We start from the raw sequence: 21253 nt of genomic DNA, 5'->3' as shown, positions 1-21253 counted from the left end.
GTAAGAACAAGGGGAATCCTGTCCTAGTGCATGCGAGTGAAGAGAACCAGGGCAGATGTGTGGGAAATGGAGGATATGAGAGTCAAGAGGGATATGCAGGTGAGGGCCGAGTCAAGAGGGAAAGCAAAGTTGTTTGAAGAAGGAGGGCATCTCTGATAATCTGGCATGGAAGATCTTATCCTGGGAGTAACAGAGACCGAGGAATTCAGAGAAAGGAATGGAATCCTTGCAGAGATCAAGGTGTGAAGAGGTGTAGTCAAGGTAGCTATGGGAATTGCTGGGTTTGTAGAAGATGTCTGTCCAGAGTTTGTCTCCCAAGATGGAGACAGAGAGATCAAGAAAAAGAGAGTGCTGCTAGGGATAGACCAAGTGAATTTGAGGTCAGAGTGGAAGTTGGTAGCAAAGCAAATAAAAGTCAACGAGCTCATCATGGGTGTGTAGTACATCACCAAAGTAGTCGTCGATGTAGCGGAGGAAGAGCTGAGGAACTTCCTTGTATAGGCTTGTAGCATGGATTATTCCACATAGCCAATAAAAAGGCAGGCATAGCTGAGGTCCATCCATATACTCATTGCTATCCCTTTGACTTGGAGAAAGTGGGATGAATCAAAGGAGGTTATTGAGGGGGAAGGACGAGCTCTGCCAGCCTGAGGAGGGTGTTTGTGGAGGGGACTGGCTGGGTCTATTGTCAAGAAAGAAAGGGCTTTGAGGCCTTCAGTATGGGGAATGGAGGTGTATAGTGATTGGATAGTAAAGATCCATGACAAAGATGAGGTAGTCAAGTTCAGGGAAATAGAAGTAGTTGAAGTGATGGTGGGTATGTGAAATATCCTGGATGTAGCTGGGAAAGGACTGAACCACTGGGGACAAAACTGAGTCGAGGTAAGTAAGCAGATTACCAGTTCGGTGGGGCAGGAGCACACGGAAACGATTGGTCTTCCAGACAAATTAGGTTTTTGGATCTGGGTAGGAGGTAGAAATGAGCAGTGTGGAGTTGGGAAACAATGAGGTCGGAGGCCATGCTAGGGAGATCACCATAAGGGATGAATTCAGAGGTAGGAGATTTTTTAACTCTCATAACATATCCAAATATTGATGATTCAAAAAAAAGTATCAACTCACAAGAGAATTTAGATTTTGCTGTTTTGAATTTATAAACTGATGACCCTGTAAACAACTGTATTCATCTCAGTTGCATTTTAATATACATATTTATATTCTCCAAGGCAATCTGTACACCGCTAAAATGCCACCATTCAATTAATCCTCAATTCTCATGTTCATGAATAATGTACTACAAAGCAAGTTGTCATGAATTGCAACTTTCCATACACATTCTTTTAAAACTGAAGAGCTCTATTTCAAATTCCAAAACAAGGGAGGAAAGGGAAAATCCTCACTTTTTTTTTGCACAACGATCTATTTATTAATCCACAGAAATTTAGATCCAGCCTTATTTGTTTTGTACTGTGCCCATCAATAAATAAGTCATCTAAAAATGTTTTACAATCAGAGTTCAGTTCGAACAAAACATTTTAATTTAGATTTTGTAAATTTGGAAGAAAGCTTTTTTCAACTTGCTTAAGACTTAAATATAGAAGTGTAATTACAGATTTCATTGTTGTCAGAATCTATAAATATTTATTGGACCTTTTGAGCAGCGTTAGTTCACTCACCCTGGATCTAACAATTGATCAATACGTTCTCTGGGAAGCAACTTTCCTCTGGATGTGTGCCGTTGCCGAGCCTTTTCTCCACCCCCTAGATTATAAAGAAATGATTACTAGCATGAATATGACAAAGTTATATTTTAAACAAGCCAAAAGCAACAAGAGTGCTATAAGTATTTCTATATCAAAGGTTTGTAAATGTAGTTGTGAACTTGAAACTTAAGAGCATGTTCATCTTGCTAACAACCTAAAAAGGGATATAAAGAAAACATGAATTTTCTACAAGTAGCACGCAGCTCCTGATAGAGGGAGGTACAGTCCAGGATTTAACCACAGCCTTGCCGACTTATTTCTTCCAAACACTTGGAAAACAAATGTATATTGTACATCTGCCTATGAATTAAATCGCTACTTAATTATGACAGACGGCACATTTGGCATAGCAGTTAGCACAATGCCTTTACACCGTCAGTTCAAATCCCATGCTGTCTGTTAGGAGTTTATATGTTTTCCCTGTGTCTGTGTGGATTTTCCCCGGGGGGCTCCTCCCACCATTTGAAACATACCAGGGTGATGGTGAATTGGGGTAAATTGGATGGTTAATTGGGGGTAAATTGGACTCATGCGCCTAGATGGCCTGTTACCGTGCTGAATGTTTAAATTAAAAATTTAAAAATTAAATTTGATTAAACATAATTCACAAGCACTTATTTTTGTAGTGAATTGTGGTCCATTATTGTGCCTTCCCTATTAAGTAAGAAGCATAAAGCAGAAGAGTGGCTTGGAATGTGGAACTAGACTGATAGTAGACACAAGTAGGTGAGAACAAATGAGCTCAAATGAAGACAAAACAGCTGCAGATGATGGAATCCAGAGCAAAAAAGAAAATGCTGAAGGAAGTCAGACAGTAGGCAGCAACCATGGACTGAATCAGTGTTTGACCCAAAAGATCACTGTCATTTTCATCCTTAGATGATGCATAAATCACTGAGTTCCTCCCACATTTTCTTTCATACATGAACTCTAATTCTGACAAGTCAGCATATCAGCCCAGTGGCTTTGACAGAAAATATGAAGGAAAATCCGAAGAGTTTTTACAGGTATATTATGAGCAAAAAGGATAGTAAGGGACAAAATTTGTCCTCTTGAACATCAGAGTGGTCAGCTATGTATGGAGTCAAAAGAGATGAGGCAGATCTTAAATGGGTTTTATTTTAAAAATCAGTATTTACTCAGGAAACTCGTACAGACTCGTGGGAAGTTAGGAAATCAAGCAGTGAGGTCATGGAACCTATACAGATAAACGAGGAGGGTGTGGAATCTATAGAGATAACGAGATGGTGCTTGCCATCTTAAACCAAATAAGGTGGAAAAATTCCCAGGCCTGACAAGATATTCCCTCTGACCTTGAAGGAGGCTAGTGTACAAATTGCATGGGCTCTGGCAGAAATATTTAAAATGTCCTTAGCCACGGGTGTGGTGCCAGAGGATTGGAGGGTAGCTCACGTTGTTCTGTTGTTTAAAAAAAAACTCCAAAAGTAACATTGTAAATTATAGGCCGGTGAGCCTGGCATCAGTAGTAGGTAAATTATTGGAAGGTGTTCTAATAGATCGGATATACAATTATTTGGAATGCCAAAAACTGATTAGGGATGGCCAACATGGTTTTGGGTGTGGTAGATCATGTTTAACCAATATTTTTTCGAGGAAGTTACTAGGAAAGTTGATGAAGGAAAGGCTGTGGATGTTGTCTACATAGACTTTAGTAAGGCCTTTGACAAAGTACCACATGGGAGGATTATTAGGAAAGTTCAGATGTTCAATTTTCATGGAGAGGTAGTAAACTAGATTTGACATTGGCTATGTGGGAGAAGCCAGATAGTGATTGCTTCTCAGACTGGAGGCCTGTGACTCAGTGGTGTGGCTCAGGGATCAGTGCTGAAATTATGGTTGTTTATATCAATGATCTGGATGATAATGTGGTAAATTAGATCAGCACCTTTGCAGATGACACAAAGATTGGAGGTGTTATGGACAGCGAGGAAGGTTCTCAAAGCTTGCAGAGGGATTTTGTGATTTAATATTTGTAGATGTATTTGGTACATAAATTGGTAAAATTAGAGTAGGTTACATACATACACACACTTTAAAACAGATCTTATTTTCAATACTGAAGAATTCATATTCAATGACTTTACAGAAACTATGGAGAATGTTATGCACATTTCACAAGTAGGTGCTAATTGAAATGATGTCATGAAATGAATGGACTGGAGACACTCTGGCTGTTGAAAGCTCTTTGCAAAGGTTTTGACAGAGTGCACAGAAAGGTCATTCTTGGGTTCTTGTTTACCTAAAACAACAGATGGGAGCAGAAGACTAACTCCTATTGTTTGCTGGAGAAGGAGAGGGTTTTTGCAAGTGAGAGAGAGAGAGCGAAGGACGTGTGCTGGCAGTTGGAATCTGAGATGGAGAGAGAGAGAGAGTCACAGCTGAAACAACCAGGAGAAGCTTGTTGGAATTGAAACAAAAGCTCCAGAGTGGCGGATGGCTGGAAGTGCTATCTGACTGATATTACTTTTGAAATAAGTGGAACAGAAAGGAACTCTGTGATAGCCTGAAAGAAAGAGGTGATCATCTGGAGAACCTTGATGGGGCAAGTTTCATCAGCGAGACATTGAGGTGACTAATGGTGGTACCTCAGTTGTGGAAATCTTGGAACAACAAATCTCTCTCAGTAAACCCTACGAGAACCTTCCTGAGCGGTAAACATTTACCTTTCGAGCACCAAAGCCTGGTGAACTTTATACATGTTAAATTCTGTGCACAGTATAAGAATTGCCTTCAACCAGAGAACTTGGAAGAATGAGAAGTGAGATTGAACTGTGAACCAAAGAACTTTTCTGAACTTACACACACATTTCATACATGTGCGTTTAGAATTAGAAGGGGGTTAAGCTGGGTTAGTTAAGTTAATAGAGATGTTAAAGTTTGATTCTGTTTTCACGTTTAAAGATAATTAAAAACAACTTTTGTTTAAGTAACTTCTTGTCTTGGTGAATGTCTATTGCTGCTGGATTTTGGGGTTCTTTGGGCTCGTAATAATCTAGACCAGCTGAAAAATTGGGTTGAAAAATGGCAGATAGAATTTAATGAAGGCAAGTGTGAGGTGTTGCATTTTTGAAGGACAAAGTAAGAAAGGACATATATGGTAAATGGTAAGGCATTGAGAAGTGCAGTGGAATAGAGGGATCTGAGAATATAGATACATAATTCCCTGAAAGTGGTGTCACAGGCAGATAGGGTTGCAAAGGGAGCTTTTGGCATACTGGTCTTCATAATAATTGAGTGTAGATCTTGATGTGTTATGGTAAAGTTGTGTAAGACATTGGTGAGGCCAAATTTGGAATACTGTGTCACCTAACTACAGGAAAAGTATCAATAAGATAGAAAGAGTGCAGAGAATGTTTACTAGGATGTTGCCTGGACTTCAGGAGCTGAGCTAGGACTTTTTTCCTTGGAGTGTAGAAGAATGTGGGGAAACTTGATATTGGTATTTAAAATTATGAGGTGTTTAGATAGTAAATGTAGGAAGGTTTTTTTCCACTGAGGGTAGGTGAGATACCAACCAGAGGACATGGGTTAAGGGTAAATGAGGAAATGTTTAGGGGGAACTGCTTCACATTGAGCAATGGTTTTCAAACTTTTTCTTTCCTCTCACATACCACCTTAAGTAATCTCAATGCCATTGGGGCTCTGTGATTAGTAAGAGATTACTACTTAAGGGGGTATGAGTGGAGAAAAAAAAATTGAGAACCACTGCTCTAGACCCAATTGTTACTGAATATTTTGCTTGAGAAAAATGATCATTGGCCCATTTCCTTTGGAGTTATGAAACCGTGCACATAACGAGTCAATTAGGTACAATTAAAACAATGGTTTTCAAACTTTTTCTTTGCACTCCCAAAGGACCCCAATATCACGGTAATCCCTTACTGATCACAGAGCACCTATGGCATAGGGATTACTAAAGGTCGTACGTGAGTGGAAAGAAAAAGTTTGAAAACCACTGATATAGAGATTAGTGAGAGTGTGGACCGAGTTGCCAGCTGAAATGGTGAATGCAGGCTCAATTTGATATTTTTTCCACAAGAATTTTGACAGGTACATGGATGGGCGGGGTTTGAATACAGGTCAGTGAAACTAGGCTGAAAAATAGTTTGGCACAAACTGGAAGGGCCAAAGGGCCTGTTTCTGTGCTGTAATGTTCTATGAGAATAGAAATGTTTGTATGATACAAAATCTACTGTAGTCTTGTGTTAAAAGACTACAAATGAGAACACTGAGTGCAAATCAACATCATATCCCACTGAAAGTGACAATGTCTTTATATAATGCCATACCTTTCTCTGCAACTCAGAGTTCATGGTCTTCCTTTAAACCAGTGGTTTTCAAACTTTTTCTTTCCACTCACATGCCACTTTAAGTAATCCCGATGCCATAAGTGCTCTGTGATTTGTATGGGATTACTTAAGGTGGTATGAGAGTGGAAATAAAAAGTTTGAAAAGCACTGTTTTAGCCATAGCTAATTAACTCATTGTGTGTACAGTTTCATAATTCCAAAGGAAATGGGGCGATGATAAGTTAATAGTAATAAGTTAAAGTTTGATCCTGTTTTTTTAAAAAAGAAAATTAATAACTACATTTGTTTAAGTAACCATTTATCTTGGTGAATTTCTATTGCTGCTGGGTTTTGGGGTCCTCTGGACCCATAACAAATGCACCTGATACCGTGTTAGTACCAGGTTGCCAAGATTCTATGTTCGAAAGTCATGGGATTTAAACTGTTTTGAGATAGAGGTGTCTTTGAGGATAATCCCTCTTTTAATCTCACAAATTGTTTAATTTTATCCCAAATATAAATTACTCATTTCAATAATGGGTTATTTGTTTTTCTTTTAATTAATTTAAAATACCATTTATAAATAAATTCTTCTTCCATCTCCTCTCCTACCATGTGCAAGCTAATTACAGCCCAGGAAGGACCTGAAGTAATCCCTTACTAGTCACAGAGCACTATGGCATAGGTATAACTTAAGGTAGTATGTGAGTGGAAAGAAAAAGTTTGAAAACCACTGCTTTTGACAGTATTCAACCATCTTCACTAATTTCTTCTCCAAATAGAAATAATCACTGGAGTTCTAAAACCAATGCTAAGAAACCCACATAGCAATCCACATCATCGTTCAGAAAAGAGCTCCAAAACTAAACAGCTCATGGCAGAATTATAAGACCGGCTTCCTAATTTAAAATTCTTACTACACTGCAGAGGTATGGAGGAGAATTTGCAATTCCCTTCACATTCCCCTCACTGCCTAACTCAGAATCTGCTCTGAAACAATCATAGAATCTCCGCAGCACAAAAGATAGCCATCCAGCTCACGTCTGAGCAAACAATATGCTCGGTTTGATTCCTCTGCTTTATCCCCAGAGCCACATTTTCCCTCAAGTCCTTATTAGTCCCTTGCTGATTCTGTTCCATTATCCTGAAAAGCACCACGTTCCACATCACAAGTTCAACTGCCAATAACTAGGTCATGAGACCCAAACAAATTTTTTTTTTGGTGGTATAGTCAGCACAATGCTATCACAGTGCCAGTCGCCCAGGTTGAAATCCGGCACTATCTGTAAGGAGTTTGTACATTCTCCCCATTTATGCTCCGGTATCCTCCTGCTCTTCAAAACATACCAGGGTCATATATTCATTGGGGTATTTGGGCAGCAGGAGCTCATGGGCCAGAAGGGCCTGTATGCTGTATGTCTTAATTAAATCACCATATACACTATGTGGAAAATCAATCAACATCAAGACAGTTGAACATGAAAAGTCACGTGATGGAGTAGTGGCCGGACGGTGAACTCCAGCCCTCTCCAGAAAAGTCAGAAAAAACAAAGCAAAACACAAAGGCACAAAAATAAAAATCAAAGTAAAGTGAATATAAAGGTGGAAAGAAGATGGCGACGAAAATAGCAAAGTCAAAACCAACGGTAAGGAGGAAGAGAAGACAACGGAAGATGAAGGAAAAGGCCTTACCTGTTCGAAGAGGCCTGCGGTGGAGAGAGAAACCCGCTCCCTCAGGTCGGTAGAAAGTGGACTACAAAAATGGCTCGCTAAGCCGAGTAAAAGTGCGCAACCGCGCATGCGCAAGGAGTCGCGCATGCGTGAGGCGCATGAAAAAAAACACACCGACGGGAGGGGTGACCAGCTGGGGAGTCGATCTCCACAGCCGGCAATGACAGCTGCAGGACACCTGCAGCAAGAGGAGAACATAGAAGACAACGAAAACAAGAAAGAAGAGAAGAAAAGGGCAACAAAGAAACAACAGATGGCCAACCCAGAGGAAGAAGAAGAGGAAGAGGAAGAGTACAGTGAAATAGAAGAAGGGAAAGGCAAGATAAAGGATATACTTTCTCTTATTAAAGAATACATGGAGTCATTTAAAGAATGGCAAGCGCAAGAATTTAATGATTTAAGAAGAAGAATAAACAATACAGAAGAGAAAATGAATAAAATAGATATGACCTCATCAGAAATGGGAAAGAGAATGGACAAGGTGTACGAACGAGGAGCAGCAGTAGAAAAGGAGGTAGAGGACTTAAAAAAGAAATTAAAGGAATCTAATAAAAAAGTTAAAGAGACACAAGAACTGTTAGCTCAGAAAATAGATATAATGGAAAATTATAACAGAAGAAATAACATAAAGATAGTGGGCCTTAAGGAAGATGAAGAAGGCAAGAATATGAGAGAGTTTATAAAAGATTGGATCCCTAGGATCCTAGGATGTCCAGAACTACAGCAAGAAATGGAAATAGAAAGGGCACATAGAGCATTGGCCTTTAAACCACAATCACAACAAAAGCCAAGATCTGTTTTAGTAAAATTCCTAAGATATACTACAAGAGAAAAGGTACTGGAGAAAACAATGGAAAAAGTAAGAGAGGACAATAAGCCACTGGAGTACAAAGGGCAAAAAATCTTCATTTATCCAGATATAAGTTTTGAACTCCTGAAGAAGAGAAAGGAGTTCAATACAGCAAAGGCGATTTTATGGAAGAAAGGGTATAAATTTATACTAAAGCATCCAGTGGTATTGAAAATATTTATTCCAGGACAACAAAACAGACCATTCTGGGATCCAGAGGAAGCACGAAAATTTGCAGAACAATTACAAAATAGACTGAGAGATGAAGACGTGTAACGAGAGTACAAAAGACTGCGAACTAAAAAGATACAAGTTTTGAACTCCTGAAGAAGAGGAAGGAGTTCAAAACATCGAAAACGATCTTATGGAAAAAAACTATTCTCGGATCCAGAGGAAGCAAGGAAATTTGCAGAACAACTACAAAACAAACAGAGAGATGAAGATATGTAATAAGAGTAAAAATGACCACGATTTATATATATGTGGGTAAAGAGGTATATATGTGTATATGTATAATGTGCATACATGAATGTATCCGTATTTAGAGGAAAATATAGACAGTATAGACAAGAATTAATAAGGGAAGGAAAAGGAATAGAGGGAATAAGGAGGGAATTAAAAGAGTGACCTTTGTCACATATGAAAACTGAAATCTTTTCTGGGGGGGGCTGGGTGGGGGGGTGTTACGGTCACTGCAAAATCAGCTGATGCTTGCGAGTGAATTCGCAAATCCAAATGGAGAGGGGAGATGTGGTTGTCCGACAAGGGATAAAGGACAACTCAGGAGGGGAAGGGGGGATTGGGGCTAAAGAAGTTTTAAATAGGAGAATAAGGAAAATGTTTGATGTTTTAGGAATGTTGTCTTATAAAGGATTCAAAACAAGAAAACAGAAATGGATAAGAAGGAAAGGTAATGATGGAGAAACGGAAAGGGAAGATAAACAAAGTATAAAATGGCTACGTTGAACTATATGACTTTCAATATTAATGGAATACATAACCAAATTAAAAGGAAGAAACTGCTAAATTTACTGAAAAAAGAAAAAATTGATATAGCATTTGTGCAAGAAACACATTTAACTGAATTGGAGCATAAGAAATTAAAGAGAGATTGGGTAGGACACGTAACAGCAGCATCGTATAATTCAAAAGCAAGAGGAGTAGCTATATTAATTAGTAAAAATGTGCCATTTAAAATAGAAGAGGAAATAATAGATCCAGCAGGGAGATATGTAATGATAAAATGTCAGATATATTCGGAGTTTTGGAATCTACTCAATGTATATTCACCTAACGAAGAAGATCAAAAGTTTATGCAAGATATCTTTTTGAAGATAGCAGATACGCAAGGGAACATATTAATAGGAGGGGATTTCAACCTGAATTTGGATTCAAATATGGACAAAACTGGGGAAAAAATTAACAGAAAGAACAAAGTAACCAAATTTATAATTAAATCGATGGAAGAAATGCAACTTTTGGATATATGGAGGAAACAACACCCAAAGGAAAAGGAATATTCATATTACTCGGCTAGACATAAAACATACTCAAGAATAGACCTATTTTTGTTATCAGCTCGTATGCAAGATAGAGTAAAAAAAACAGAATATAAAGCTAGAATACTATCGGACCATTCACCCTTAATATTGACAGTAAAGTTAGAGGACATCCCTCCAAGAATGTATAGATGGAGATTAAACCCCATGTTACTTAAAAGGCAGGATTTTAGAGAATTTATTGAAAAACAAATTAAAATGTATTTTGAAATAAATACGGAATCAGTGGAAGATAAGTTTATACTATGGGATGCAATGAAAGCATTCATTAGAGGGCAAATAATAAGTTATGTAACCAAGATGAAGAAGGACTATAATCAGGAAACAGAGCAGTTGGAAAGGGAAATAGTAAATATAGAAAAAGAATTAGTAATGAAGGAAGATATCACTAAAAGAAGAGAATTGGCGGATAAAAAAATAAAATATGAAACACTACAAACATATAAGGTGGAGAAAAATATAATGAAGACAAAACAGAAATATTATGAACTAGGTGGAAAAACGCACAAAATCCTAGCATGGCAGCTTAAGACAGAACAAGCTAAGAAAATGGTATTGGCATCAAGGAAAAAAGACAAACAAATTACATATAATCCAAAAGAAATTAAGGAAAACTTTAGAGAATTCTATGAACAATTATACCGAACTGAAAACGAAAGGAAAGAAGGGAAAATAGAACAATTTCTAACTAAAATTGAACTACCAAAACTACAAATAGAGGAACAAAATAAATTAACAGAGCCATTTGGAATAGTAGAAATACAAGAGATAATAAAAAAATTACCAAATAATAAGACACCAGGAGAGGATGGATTCCCAATAGAATTCTATAAAACATTTAAAGACTTATTAATTCCGCCCCTCCTGGAAGTAATCAACCAGATTGATAAAACGCAAAGCTTACCAGATTCATGTAAACCAGCAATAATTACAGTAATACTAAAGCAAGGGAAAGATCCACTCACACCAGCGTCATATAGACCAATATCTTTACTTAACACTGATTATAAGATAATAGCTAAATTATTAGCAAAAAGATTAGCAGAGTATGTACCGAAAATGGTAAATCTAGACCAAACTGGATTTATCAAAAAAAGATGCACAACAGACAATATTTGTAAATTTATTAACTTAATTCATGCAGTAGAAGGGAATAAAGCACCAACAGTAGCAGTTGCTTTAGACGCAGAGAAGGCCTTTGACAGAGTAGAATGGAATTATTTGTTCAAAGTATTGCAAAAATTCAGTTTACCGGAGAAGTATATTAATTGGATTAAAGCATTATATAAGGGACCATTAGCGAAAGTGACAGTAAATGGACATGTATCAAAGCAATTTAACTTAAGCAGGTCAACACGACAGGGATGCCCACTATCACCTTTATTGTTTGCGTTAGCTATAGAACCACTAGCAGAATTGATAAGAACAAAAAATAATATAAAAGGGATAAAAATAAAAGACAAGGAATATAAAATCAGTTTATTTGCGGATGATGTTATAGTGTACTTAACAGAGCCAGAACTATCAATAAAAGAATTATATAAGAAATTGAAGGAATATGGAGAAGTGTCGGGTTACAAGATCAACGTAAATAAAACTGAAGCAATGCCTATGAATGATGCGGATTTCTCAAAATTTAAGAAAGAATCACCATTTAGATGGCAAATGCAAGCAATAAGATACCTAGGTGTACAAATAAACAAAAATCTCGGCCAACTATATAAACTCAATTATTATCCACTAATGAAAAAATTACAGGATGATTTAGAGCATTGGAAAGATTTACCATTAACACTAATAGGAAGGATAAACTGTATTAAAATGAACATTTTTCCAAGGATATTATACCTATTTCAGGCATTGCCAATACAACTGACAGAGAAATTCTTCAAGGAGTTAAAGAAAATAATAAGGAAATTTTTATGGAAAGGGGGGAAACCGAGGATAGCACTAGATAAATTAACAGAATGGTATAAACAAGGAGGCTTACAACTGCCAAACTTTAAAAATTATTATAGAGCCGCACAATTAAGATACCTATCAGATTTTTATCAAACAAGGGAAAAGCCAGATTGGACTAGATTAGAATTAGATAAAATAGGGGAAAAGACACCTGAACACATATTATATAAATGGGATGAAAAATTGGTACAACATAGAAGTTCTCCAGTATTACATCATCTACTCAATATTTGGAAGAAGATTCATGTAGAAAGAAATAAAACAAATTATCAATTACCAAAACTAAGATTGACGCAAAACAAGTTACTCCCTTTTACAATAGATAACCTTTCCTTTAGAGAATGGGAGAAAAAAGGGATTAAAAGAATAGAAAATTGTTTTTCAGGAAATAGATTATTATCCTTTGAACAAATGAAAGATAAATACAATATAACTCAAGATACAGCATTGGCATATTACCAATTGAGATCCTACTTGAAGGATAAATTAGGAAGCAGTTTGAGTTTGCCAGAGGGAAGTAACTTTGAATATGTGATTACAGATACAATGATAATCAAAAGATTTATAACAAATATGTATATTAAACTGCAAGAAAAGGAGAATGAGGAAACAAATGGTAAAACTAAACAAAAATGGGAACAGGATTTAAATATAAAGATAAAAAAGGAAACATGGGAGAAGTTATGCTCTGGAACGATGAGAAATACAATAAATACGAGGTTACGTATGATACAATATAACTGGATACACAGGCTATACATTACACCTCAAAAGTTAAATAAATGGGACCCAACAGTATCTGATAGATGTTTTCGATGTAAAAAAGAAATGGGAACAACAAATCATGCAATCTGGACATGTGAAAAAGTAGAAAAATTTTGGGAAGATCTAAATCAGATATTAAATAAAATAACAGAAAACAATATACCAAAGAATCCAGAGATCTTTCTCCTAAGTAACATAAAAAACAAAGAATTTGGAATTGATTTGGAGGATGCACAAAAAAGATTTGTTAAGATAGCTCTAGCCGTAGCAAAAAAATGTATTGTCAACCTGGAAATTGGAAGATAATTTGAAAATACAACAATGGTATATAGAAATGAATAAATGTATTCCATTAGAAAAAATAACATATAGTTTAAGAAATAATATTGAAATATTCGAACAAATATGGGAGCCTTATATTAAACACAATAGCGAAAACCTACCGGGGACAATCACTACCTAAGTTAACGGAAGGAAAAGGAAATGAAAAGAATGGACTCAGTGGAATTTCTGGTGTATTTTTATTGAATGACAACATTGTCTGACTGGTTTAATGTATCCTAGATTTTATACCTTAAATGGACGGGAGGGGGGAGGTCGGGAGGGTGGGAGGGGAGGGGGGGGGGAGAAAATGACATTGTATATGTGTGAAAAGGAAAAATTGTGTATCATGGTTAATGTGATTTATGGTGTGAAAAATAAAAAATTATATTAAAAAAAAGACAGTTGAACATTATTTCTTATAACTTACCTAATCTGATTTTCTCTGCTCGTTCATTCAATTCCATCACTAATATCTTCATTCTTTCGTGATTTTCCTGAAAGGTAAACAACGGTTTGAGGCTACATTTCCTAATTTTACTTTTCCCCTGTTGTTTTTTTACAGGAATTTAAATCTCCAAAGTATATTTTTACACCAAAGAAACAATAATCTTTGAAATTAAACAATGCTAGTACAAATAAGAATGTATAGTACGAAAAAATATTTGAAGGCACCAAGTCATTCAGCATCTGCAGATAGGGAAAAATGGTATGCCTTTCAGTTCTGAGCAAGAGCACACAATTGAAAATGAAGGTTCCTCTCTGCCACTATTGATTGACCTGCAATGCGTTTTTGGGTGTTCAGTTTATATTTCAGATTTCTACCATTGATAGAACTTCACCTATTTTAATGAATGGGCAAACCAAGCACATCATACACACAATTGGTTTGCAATACACCAAGGTTCTGGAGAAACTCAGGAGGTCACACAGCAACATTTTGCTTCCTATAGATACTGCGTGACCTGCTGATTTTCTCCAACAATTTTGTGTATTGCACTACTATCACAGCATCTGCAGATTTTCCTGTTTAACTCCAATTCTAATTCATTTACTTACTCTTCACACGAAATATAAAGTAAATCAGATATAACTTGAGGTATGAAAATAATCTGGTAAGCAACCGCTAACATGGATTCAGAAGGTGCAACCTTATTTGCCTTTTCAATTTTTGATAAAATGTCATCCAACATGAATAATGGAAAAATATTACATGTACTCTAAAGACAAGCCAGGAATCTTGGTCAATATGATGCTCAAAATTGAGTAAGAGTTCTATCAATACAGTATTGAATTACTTTGCCAAACATGCATGGGAATAGTTTTCATAAAATAGTTTGAGGCCACAAATGGATAGAATACATATTACTAAGGCCCCAACAGCATGATATTAACAAAGTACAGAGGTATTTTCAAAAGTAATTTGTCAGTCTCTTCTATCTTCCAAAAGGTTGGAGTACATAAGGAGAACATAGTCTTGAAAAAAAAATAGGGAATCCAGCAAGAGGATGAACATCAGGAGCAGAAATAGACCCTGAGGCCTTCTCCAATAAGCTTATGGCTGATCTGACTCAACCTCAACTCTGCATTCTTCCCTACCACTGGTAACCTTTTACCCTTTTGCAGATCAAGAATATTTTTTTTATTACCATAAAGAGGGCACGAACCTATACAGAGTAAAGAGGAAGAGGTGCTTGCTGTCTTGCTGAAAATAAGGGTGGATAAATTCCCAGGGCCTGACAACATATTCCGGCGGACTGTGAGTGAGGGTAGCAAAGAAATTACAGGGGCCCTGGTAAATGTATATATATATATATAAAAAGTCCATAACCACAGGTGAGGTGTCAGAGGATTGAAGGGTAACTGATGTTGTTCTATTGTTTAAGAAATAATCTTAAAATCTTTTCTAAGAATAATGCAGGAAATTATAGATGTCAGTAGTAGGCAAGAGAATGGATAAACAAGTGTTTGGAGAGTCAGGATAGCTTTGTGCATGATAGGTTGTGTGACTGCAAAAATGAACATCGTCATTACTACATCTAAGGGAGAGATCAAATAGAAGAGAGATTCCAAGACGTGACAAATTTCTATCCAAACAGTATCTCAAATGAGAGGATTCAGAGTTGAAAAATTCAAAGCTTTACCCAAACCTGCCATTGATGTGGCATGATGTCAGGGGGACTAGAGCATTGCAAACTTTCCTGATCAGGGAAAAGCAAAAGAAAAACCTCATGATTATGCATCAAACAGTTTTAAGTCATTGAAAATGTTAAGGCATTTGGTGGTTGGAGCCACTGATCTTTTTGATGTTAAAAACTAGATGATGCAGAGGGAATACTTCCAATTTTACAACTGAAACAAAACTATGAAAGGAGAGTTGCAAGAGATTTCAAGAGATACAGACTGATTAAAAAGACAAGCATGCATTGAGTGAAAAATCAAGAAATTTTTCTTTATAAAATATTTTTATTGATTTTCAGTGATAAACTTTGTACAGTACAACTATGGAATGTGCTACAGGAAAAAAGACTGAAATAAAGTATTACAAGAATAATCATACATATGAATCCCCAAAGCACAGCCATAAATATGGACATACACATACACAATCCTTTATCCAGACATCTAAAATCCGGAATGCTCCAAAATCCGGCAAGTGGGGAGAGTGACGGCAGTGTGAGTCGGGCAGGTGAGAGGGAGGGGGGAGACCAGCAGCACGAGTCAAGTGGGCGAGGGGTGGGGGGAGACTGGCAGCGTGACTGGAAGGAGGTGGGGTGGATACGGCAGCATAATTCAGTAGGCTTAAATCTGGCTTTCCGAAATCCAGAAAAATCCAAAATTTGGAACACACTGTCCCCTAAGGGTTCCGGATAAAGGATTGTATATCTGTATTAATTCAACTTTTTCAAAACCCCTAGCCCTAAATAAGGTTGAAAATTAATATTGGTGAAACAAAGCAGCTCACTCTGAAGTGGGATAGCAGAGTGCCAAAGATCTGTATTAACACTAAACCTAGAGATTATGGTAATAGTCCATGAATGGGCCCCATAACATTTGGAATCTAATATTTGAATCATTCATTGTATATCTTACTTTTTCCATATTTAAACAGGACATTATGCCCCTCAGCCATTGTGCATAAACAGATGAGGTATTTTCTTTCCACCTAATCAAAATAGCACATCTGGCCAGCAGCAAGGGATAAAGTGAGACATTTAATCGGAGTTAGCAAAACATTGTCTTCTCCAAGAATTCAAAAAAGAGCAACCAAGGAATTTGGTTCTAATTTTAAATTGAGAATCATCGATTCTCAATAATTTTTTTAAAGATGCAATTTTGTTTGAATAGTCAATAGAAACAAAATAATGCCATCTTAAATAAGTGCAGAATAGAGATCTGGGTGCTCAGCCATCCAATTAGTTAAAAGGAAAAGGATCAGTTAAAACTCATAACCTTATAAAATGAGGCATGGAGTACAAAACAAGGAACCTTCATAAGTTTTCCACTTATATGTTACATTCAAGCTTGGAAGAAAGTGCAGAGCAGGTGGGAGAGAAGTGGACCAAAAGCAACACAAACAGACATGGCTTTGGAAAAAAAAAAGTAGAGAAAAAATTTGCAGAAATATTATCAGGATTTGAAAACTTTACATATTTCGAGACTGGTTAATTTGGAATTGTTCCCATTATAATTGATTTAAAGCATTTTTTTTCCAAAAATTAGTGGTAAGTCAGAAATTTCGTATCACTGATAAGCAGGGTGATACAGCACCAGCAACCTGGGTTGGTTGGAGACCTCGAGTGCGGTCGAGGTAGAATTTGCACATTCTCCCTGTGACTGCGTTATGTTCCTGGGTGCTCTGATCTCTTCCAACATCTGAGCAGGTTGGCAACTTAAAGACACTGTCAATGGTACTGAGCTGAATGCTAGGAGGGGAGTGGATACAAATGAAGGGAGAATATTCACAGGGAAAATTACTGGCAGAATGGAATGGTTCTGTGACAGGATGGGCCGAAATAGCATTCTTCCGCAACATATGTAAATGTGCAAATCATTTTATGCCACAAGCTGCAAGTTTCACAATGTACAGCATGAAAGAGATGTTGAAAGCAAATTCAATATGAACTTTCAGAAGAACATGCAAGGGAATGAGGAAGAAAGTGCAGAGCAGGTGGGAGAGAAGTGAACCTAAAGCAATAGAAACAGGACAGGTTGAACGACCACCTTCTGTGAAGCATCATTCTCTGATCCTGGGAGAATCCTGGTGTTGCTTGAATCTTCCCAAGCTAAAGGACCCGAACGGGGAGTGGAGCAGCAACTTCAAGGGCTTCGGGAAGGGTCACCGCCACAGAGGATGACCTCCACTTCTCAACCTTTACGCAGGAATCCAAATAGCACATAATATACGAGTCCAGAGATCTCCATGCAGGTTTTTTTGCTGACATCCCCCCGCCCCGCCGTGCATTTGCGCGGTGTTCCCGTGGAAGCGAGTCCGGGGCTCTGAACGCGGCCTACCTGGAACAGAGTCGACTTGGCCTCGGGTTCCGTGCCCACGGTCGCCACCTTGTCGCCGTGATAACCGCGGGGCCGAAGGGATCCCCAGGCGCGCGCTCTGGTCAGCCAGAGCCGGAGCTTCGTCGCGTGCTGCATGCTCGAGCAGAGGTTGCCCCAACTCCGGCGGCGGCGGCGGCGGCTGTCGGCAGCACGGCGAGAAGCTCCGCCTCGCTGGCGGATTGAGTTGCACTGGAAAGCGCGCACCCCGCCCACGTTCAGCCGCCGAGCCCAGCGCTGGACAGGTAACAGCCACAGGTGATGAGCAGTTTGTTTCCACCCAGTAACAGTCTGAGCACATACTGGGTTCTTAGAGAAACTCTGACTTCCCAATGGACAACATCAGGGTTGTCTCTTCTTTGGCTTGGCTTCGCGGACGAAAATTTATGGAGGGGTAAATGTCCACGTCTGCTGCAGGCTCGTTGGTGACTGACAAGTCCGATGCGGGACAGGCAGACACGGTTGCAGGGGAAAATTGGTGGGTTGGGGTTGGGTGTTGGGTTTTTCCTCCTTTGTCTTTCGTCAGTGAGGTGGGCTCTGCGGTCTTCTTCAAAGGAGGTTGCTGCCCGCCGAACTGTGAGGCGCCAAGATGCACGGTTTGAGGCGATATCAGCCCACTGGCGGTGGTCAATGTGGCAGGCACCAAGAGATTTCTTTAAGCAATCCTTGTACCTCTTCTTGGGTGCACCTCTGTCTCGGTGGCCAGTGGAGAGCTCGCCATAGAACACGATCTTGGGAGGGCGATGGTCCTCCATTCTGGAGACATGACCCACCCAGCGCAGTTGGGTCTTCAGCAGCATGGATTCGATGCTTGCGGACTCTGCCAGCTCGAGTACTTCAATGTTGGTGATGAAGTCACTCCAATGAATGTTGAAGATGGAGCGGAGACAGCGCTGATGGAAGCGTTCTAGGAGCCGTAGGTGATGCCGGTAGAGGACCCATGATGCAGAGCCGAACAGGAACGTGGGTATGACAATGGCTCTGTACACGCTGATCTTTGTGTGTTTCTTCAGGTGGTTGTTTTTCCAGACTCTTTTGTGTAGTCTTCCAAAGGTGCTATTTGCCTTAGCGAGTCTGTTGTCTATCTCTTTATCGATCCTTGCATCAGATGAAATGATGCAGCCGAGGAAGGTAAACTGGTTAACTGTTTTGAGTTCAGTTAGCCCGATGGAGATGTGGGGGGCTGGTGGTCATGGTGGGGAGCTGGCTGATGGAGGACCTCAGTTTTCTTGAGGCTGACTTCCAGGCCAAACATTTTGGCAGTTTCCGCAAAACAGGATGTCATGCGCTGAAGAGCTGGCTCTGAATGGGCAACTAAAGCAGCATCATCTGCAAAGAGTAGTTCACGGACAAGTTGCTCTTGTGTCTTGGTGTGAGCTTGCCTCAGATTGAAAAGACTGCCATCCATGCGGTACCGGATATAAACACCGTCTTCATTGTTGAGGTCTTTATTGGCTTGTTTCAGCATCATGCTGAAGAAGATAGTAAAGAGGGTAGGTGCGAGGATGCAGCCTTGCTTCACGCCGTTGTCAATGGAGAAGGGTTCGGAGAGCTCATTGCTGTATCTGACCCGACCTTGTTGGTTTTCGTGCAGTTGGATAACCATGTTGAGGAACTTGGGGGAGCATCCGAGGAGCTCTAGTATTTGCCAAAGCCCTTTCCAGCTCACGGTGTCAAAGGCTTTAGTGAGGTCAACAAAGGTGATGTAGAGTCCTTTGTTTTGTTCTCTGCATTTTTCTTGGAGCTGTCTTAGGGCAAAGACCATGTTAGTAGTTCCTCTGCTAGAAAGCCACACTGTGATCTAGACAATAAATAAAAGCACAATGCTGAAGAAACAGGGGAAGGGGGGTGGAAACAGTGTCCTTGGCCGCTTTCAGGTGCATTCTCCGCCAAGAATGTACCTGCAGAAGCAGATGCAGAGCTTTGGAATCATCGTTCGGGTGGCAGCCCTGAAAGTGCTACACTGTCCACCTGAAAGGAGTGGCTGCACGGCGAGGCGCACTCCAGCGGTAGCTTTCAGGCAGCTGCATAGGGGGACTTCAGTGCTCTGGCAATTATCCCTCCTGGAGGAGGGTTAGAAAATGCACCTCCTGCTCTTTCAGGTGGGTACCCCGAGAGCCACATAAGGGTAGAATATGAGGCTTTACATCGGGGTATCTGGCCACCTGAAAGAGCCTCTTTTATATAGCAAAGATAAAGATACATCACCTACATTTCGGACTTGAGCCCTTCATCAAAGTACCTGCTGTGTTTCTCCAGCATTGTGTTTTTACTTCAACCACTGTGTCTGCAGACTTTCATGTTTTGCTCCAGGCAATACTGTGCCAAATAGATTACTGTACAAACCAGAAGATTTCAGAGCAGAATTAAACCATTCCACCCATTGAGTCTGTACTGCCATTCCCATCATGGCTGAGGTATTTTTCCTCTCATCCCTATTCTCCAGCCTTCTCCCCATAACCTTTGGGGAGTTCTTCGCCCCGCACTACTTGCTATACTGTGTGCTCGGAATGACCACAACCATCTACAAATTTATTGATGATACCATGGTAGTGGATTGTATAAAAAGAGGTCATAAGTCGGCATACAGGAGGGAGAATGAAAACTTTGCTGAATGGTGCACCAACAACAAGCTCGCACTCAATGCCACCAAGATGAAAGAGCTAATTAATGACCAGGAAGGGAAAACAAGAGGTGTACGATCCAATGATCATTGGATGGAGGGCAGAAAGTATGAGCAAATTTAAGTTCCTGGGAGTCACTATCTCGGAGGATCTTTCCTGGACCCAACACACTAATGGCATCGTAAACAAAGCGCGTCAGCACCTCTACTTCCTCAGGAGTTTGCAGAGATTAAATATAACATCAAAAACCCTGGAAATTGTGCTGACCAGCTGCGTCACAGTCTGCTATGGGGATACCAATGCCCCTGAGCATGAAGCGCTGCAAAAGATAGTGGTCCAGCCCAGGACATCACAGGCAGAACCATCCCCACCGTCGAGAACATCAACAGGGAACGCTGCTGTCGGAGAGCAACAGCAATCAAGGATCCACACCACCCAGCGCACACTCTGTTCTCACTGGTGCCATCAGGAAAGAGGTCTTCTGGAGGATGCCACAAAACTCGCACCACCAGATTCAGAAACAGCTGCTACTCCTCCACCATCAGACTCCTCAACAACAAACTCAATCAGGGACTTATTTTTAAGGACTCTTGTGCACTTCATCTTCAGTTTGTTTATTTTTTTATGCTGTGCACAATTTTTTTTTACCAATGTGGTAATTTTGCTTCACCCGCAGGAAAAAGAATCTCAGGGTTATATGTGATACCACATGTAGTGCCCTACATAATGTTTGGAACGGAGATCTTTTTCCTTTATTCACCCATATTTCACAGTTTTAAATTTGTAATCAATCAATGCGCATGTGATTTAAATGATC

General features: G+C 39.3%; 1 protein-coding gene across 1 annotated transcript in view; it reads right to left on the bottom strand.

The window, feature by feature from the left end:
* Positions 1 to 18006, bottom strand: part of mccc2 (methylcrotonyl-CoA carboxylase subunit 2) — a 158698-nt gene extending 140692 nt beyond the window's left edge. Inside the window, 3 exon segments of the mRNA XM_069936759.1 lie at positions 1677 to 1761; positions 13692 to 13758; positions 17777 to 18006. Coding sequence (XP_069792860.1) covers positions 1677 to 1761; positions 13692 to 13758; positions 17777 to 17911 — 287 coding nt within the window. The 5' untranslated portion in view covers positions 17912 to 18006.
* Positions 18007 to 21253: the final 3247 nt, after the last annotated feature.

This window comes from Narcine bancroftii, chromosome 1 (assembly GCF_036971445.1).
Source record: "Narcine bancroftii isolate sNarBan1 chromosome 1, sNarBan1.hap1, whole genome shotgun sequence".
Lineage (NCBI taxonomy): Eukaryota > Metazoa > Chordata > Chondrichthyes > Torpediniformes > Narcinidae > Narcine > Narcine bancroftii.
This window is presented reverse-complemented; position numbering and strand designations above follow the sequence as displayed.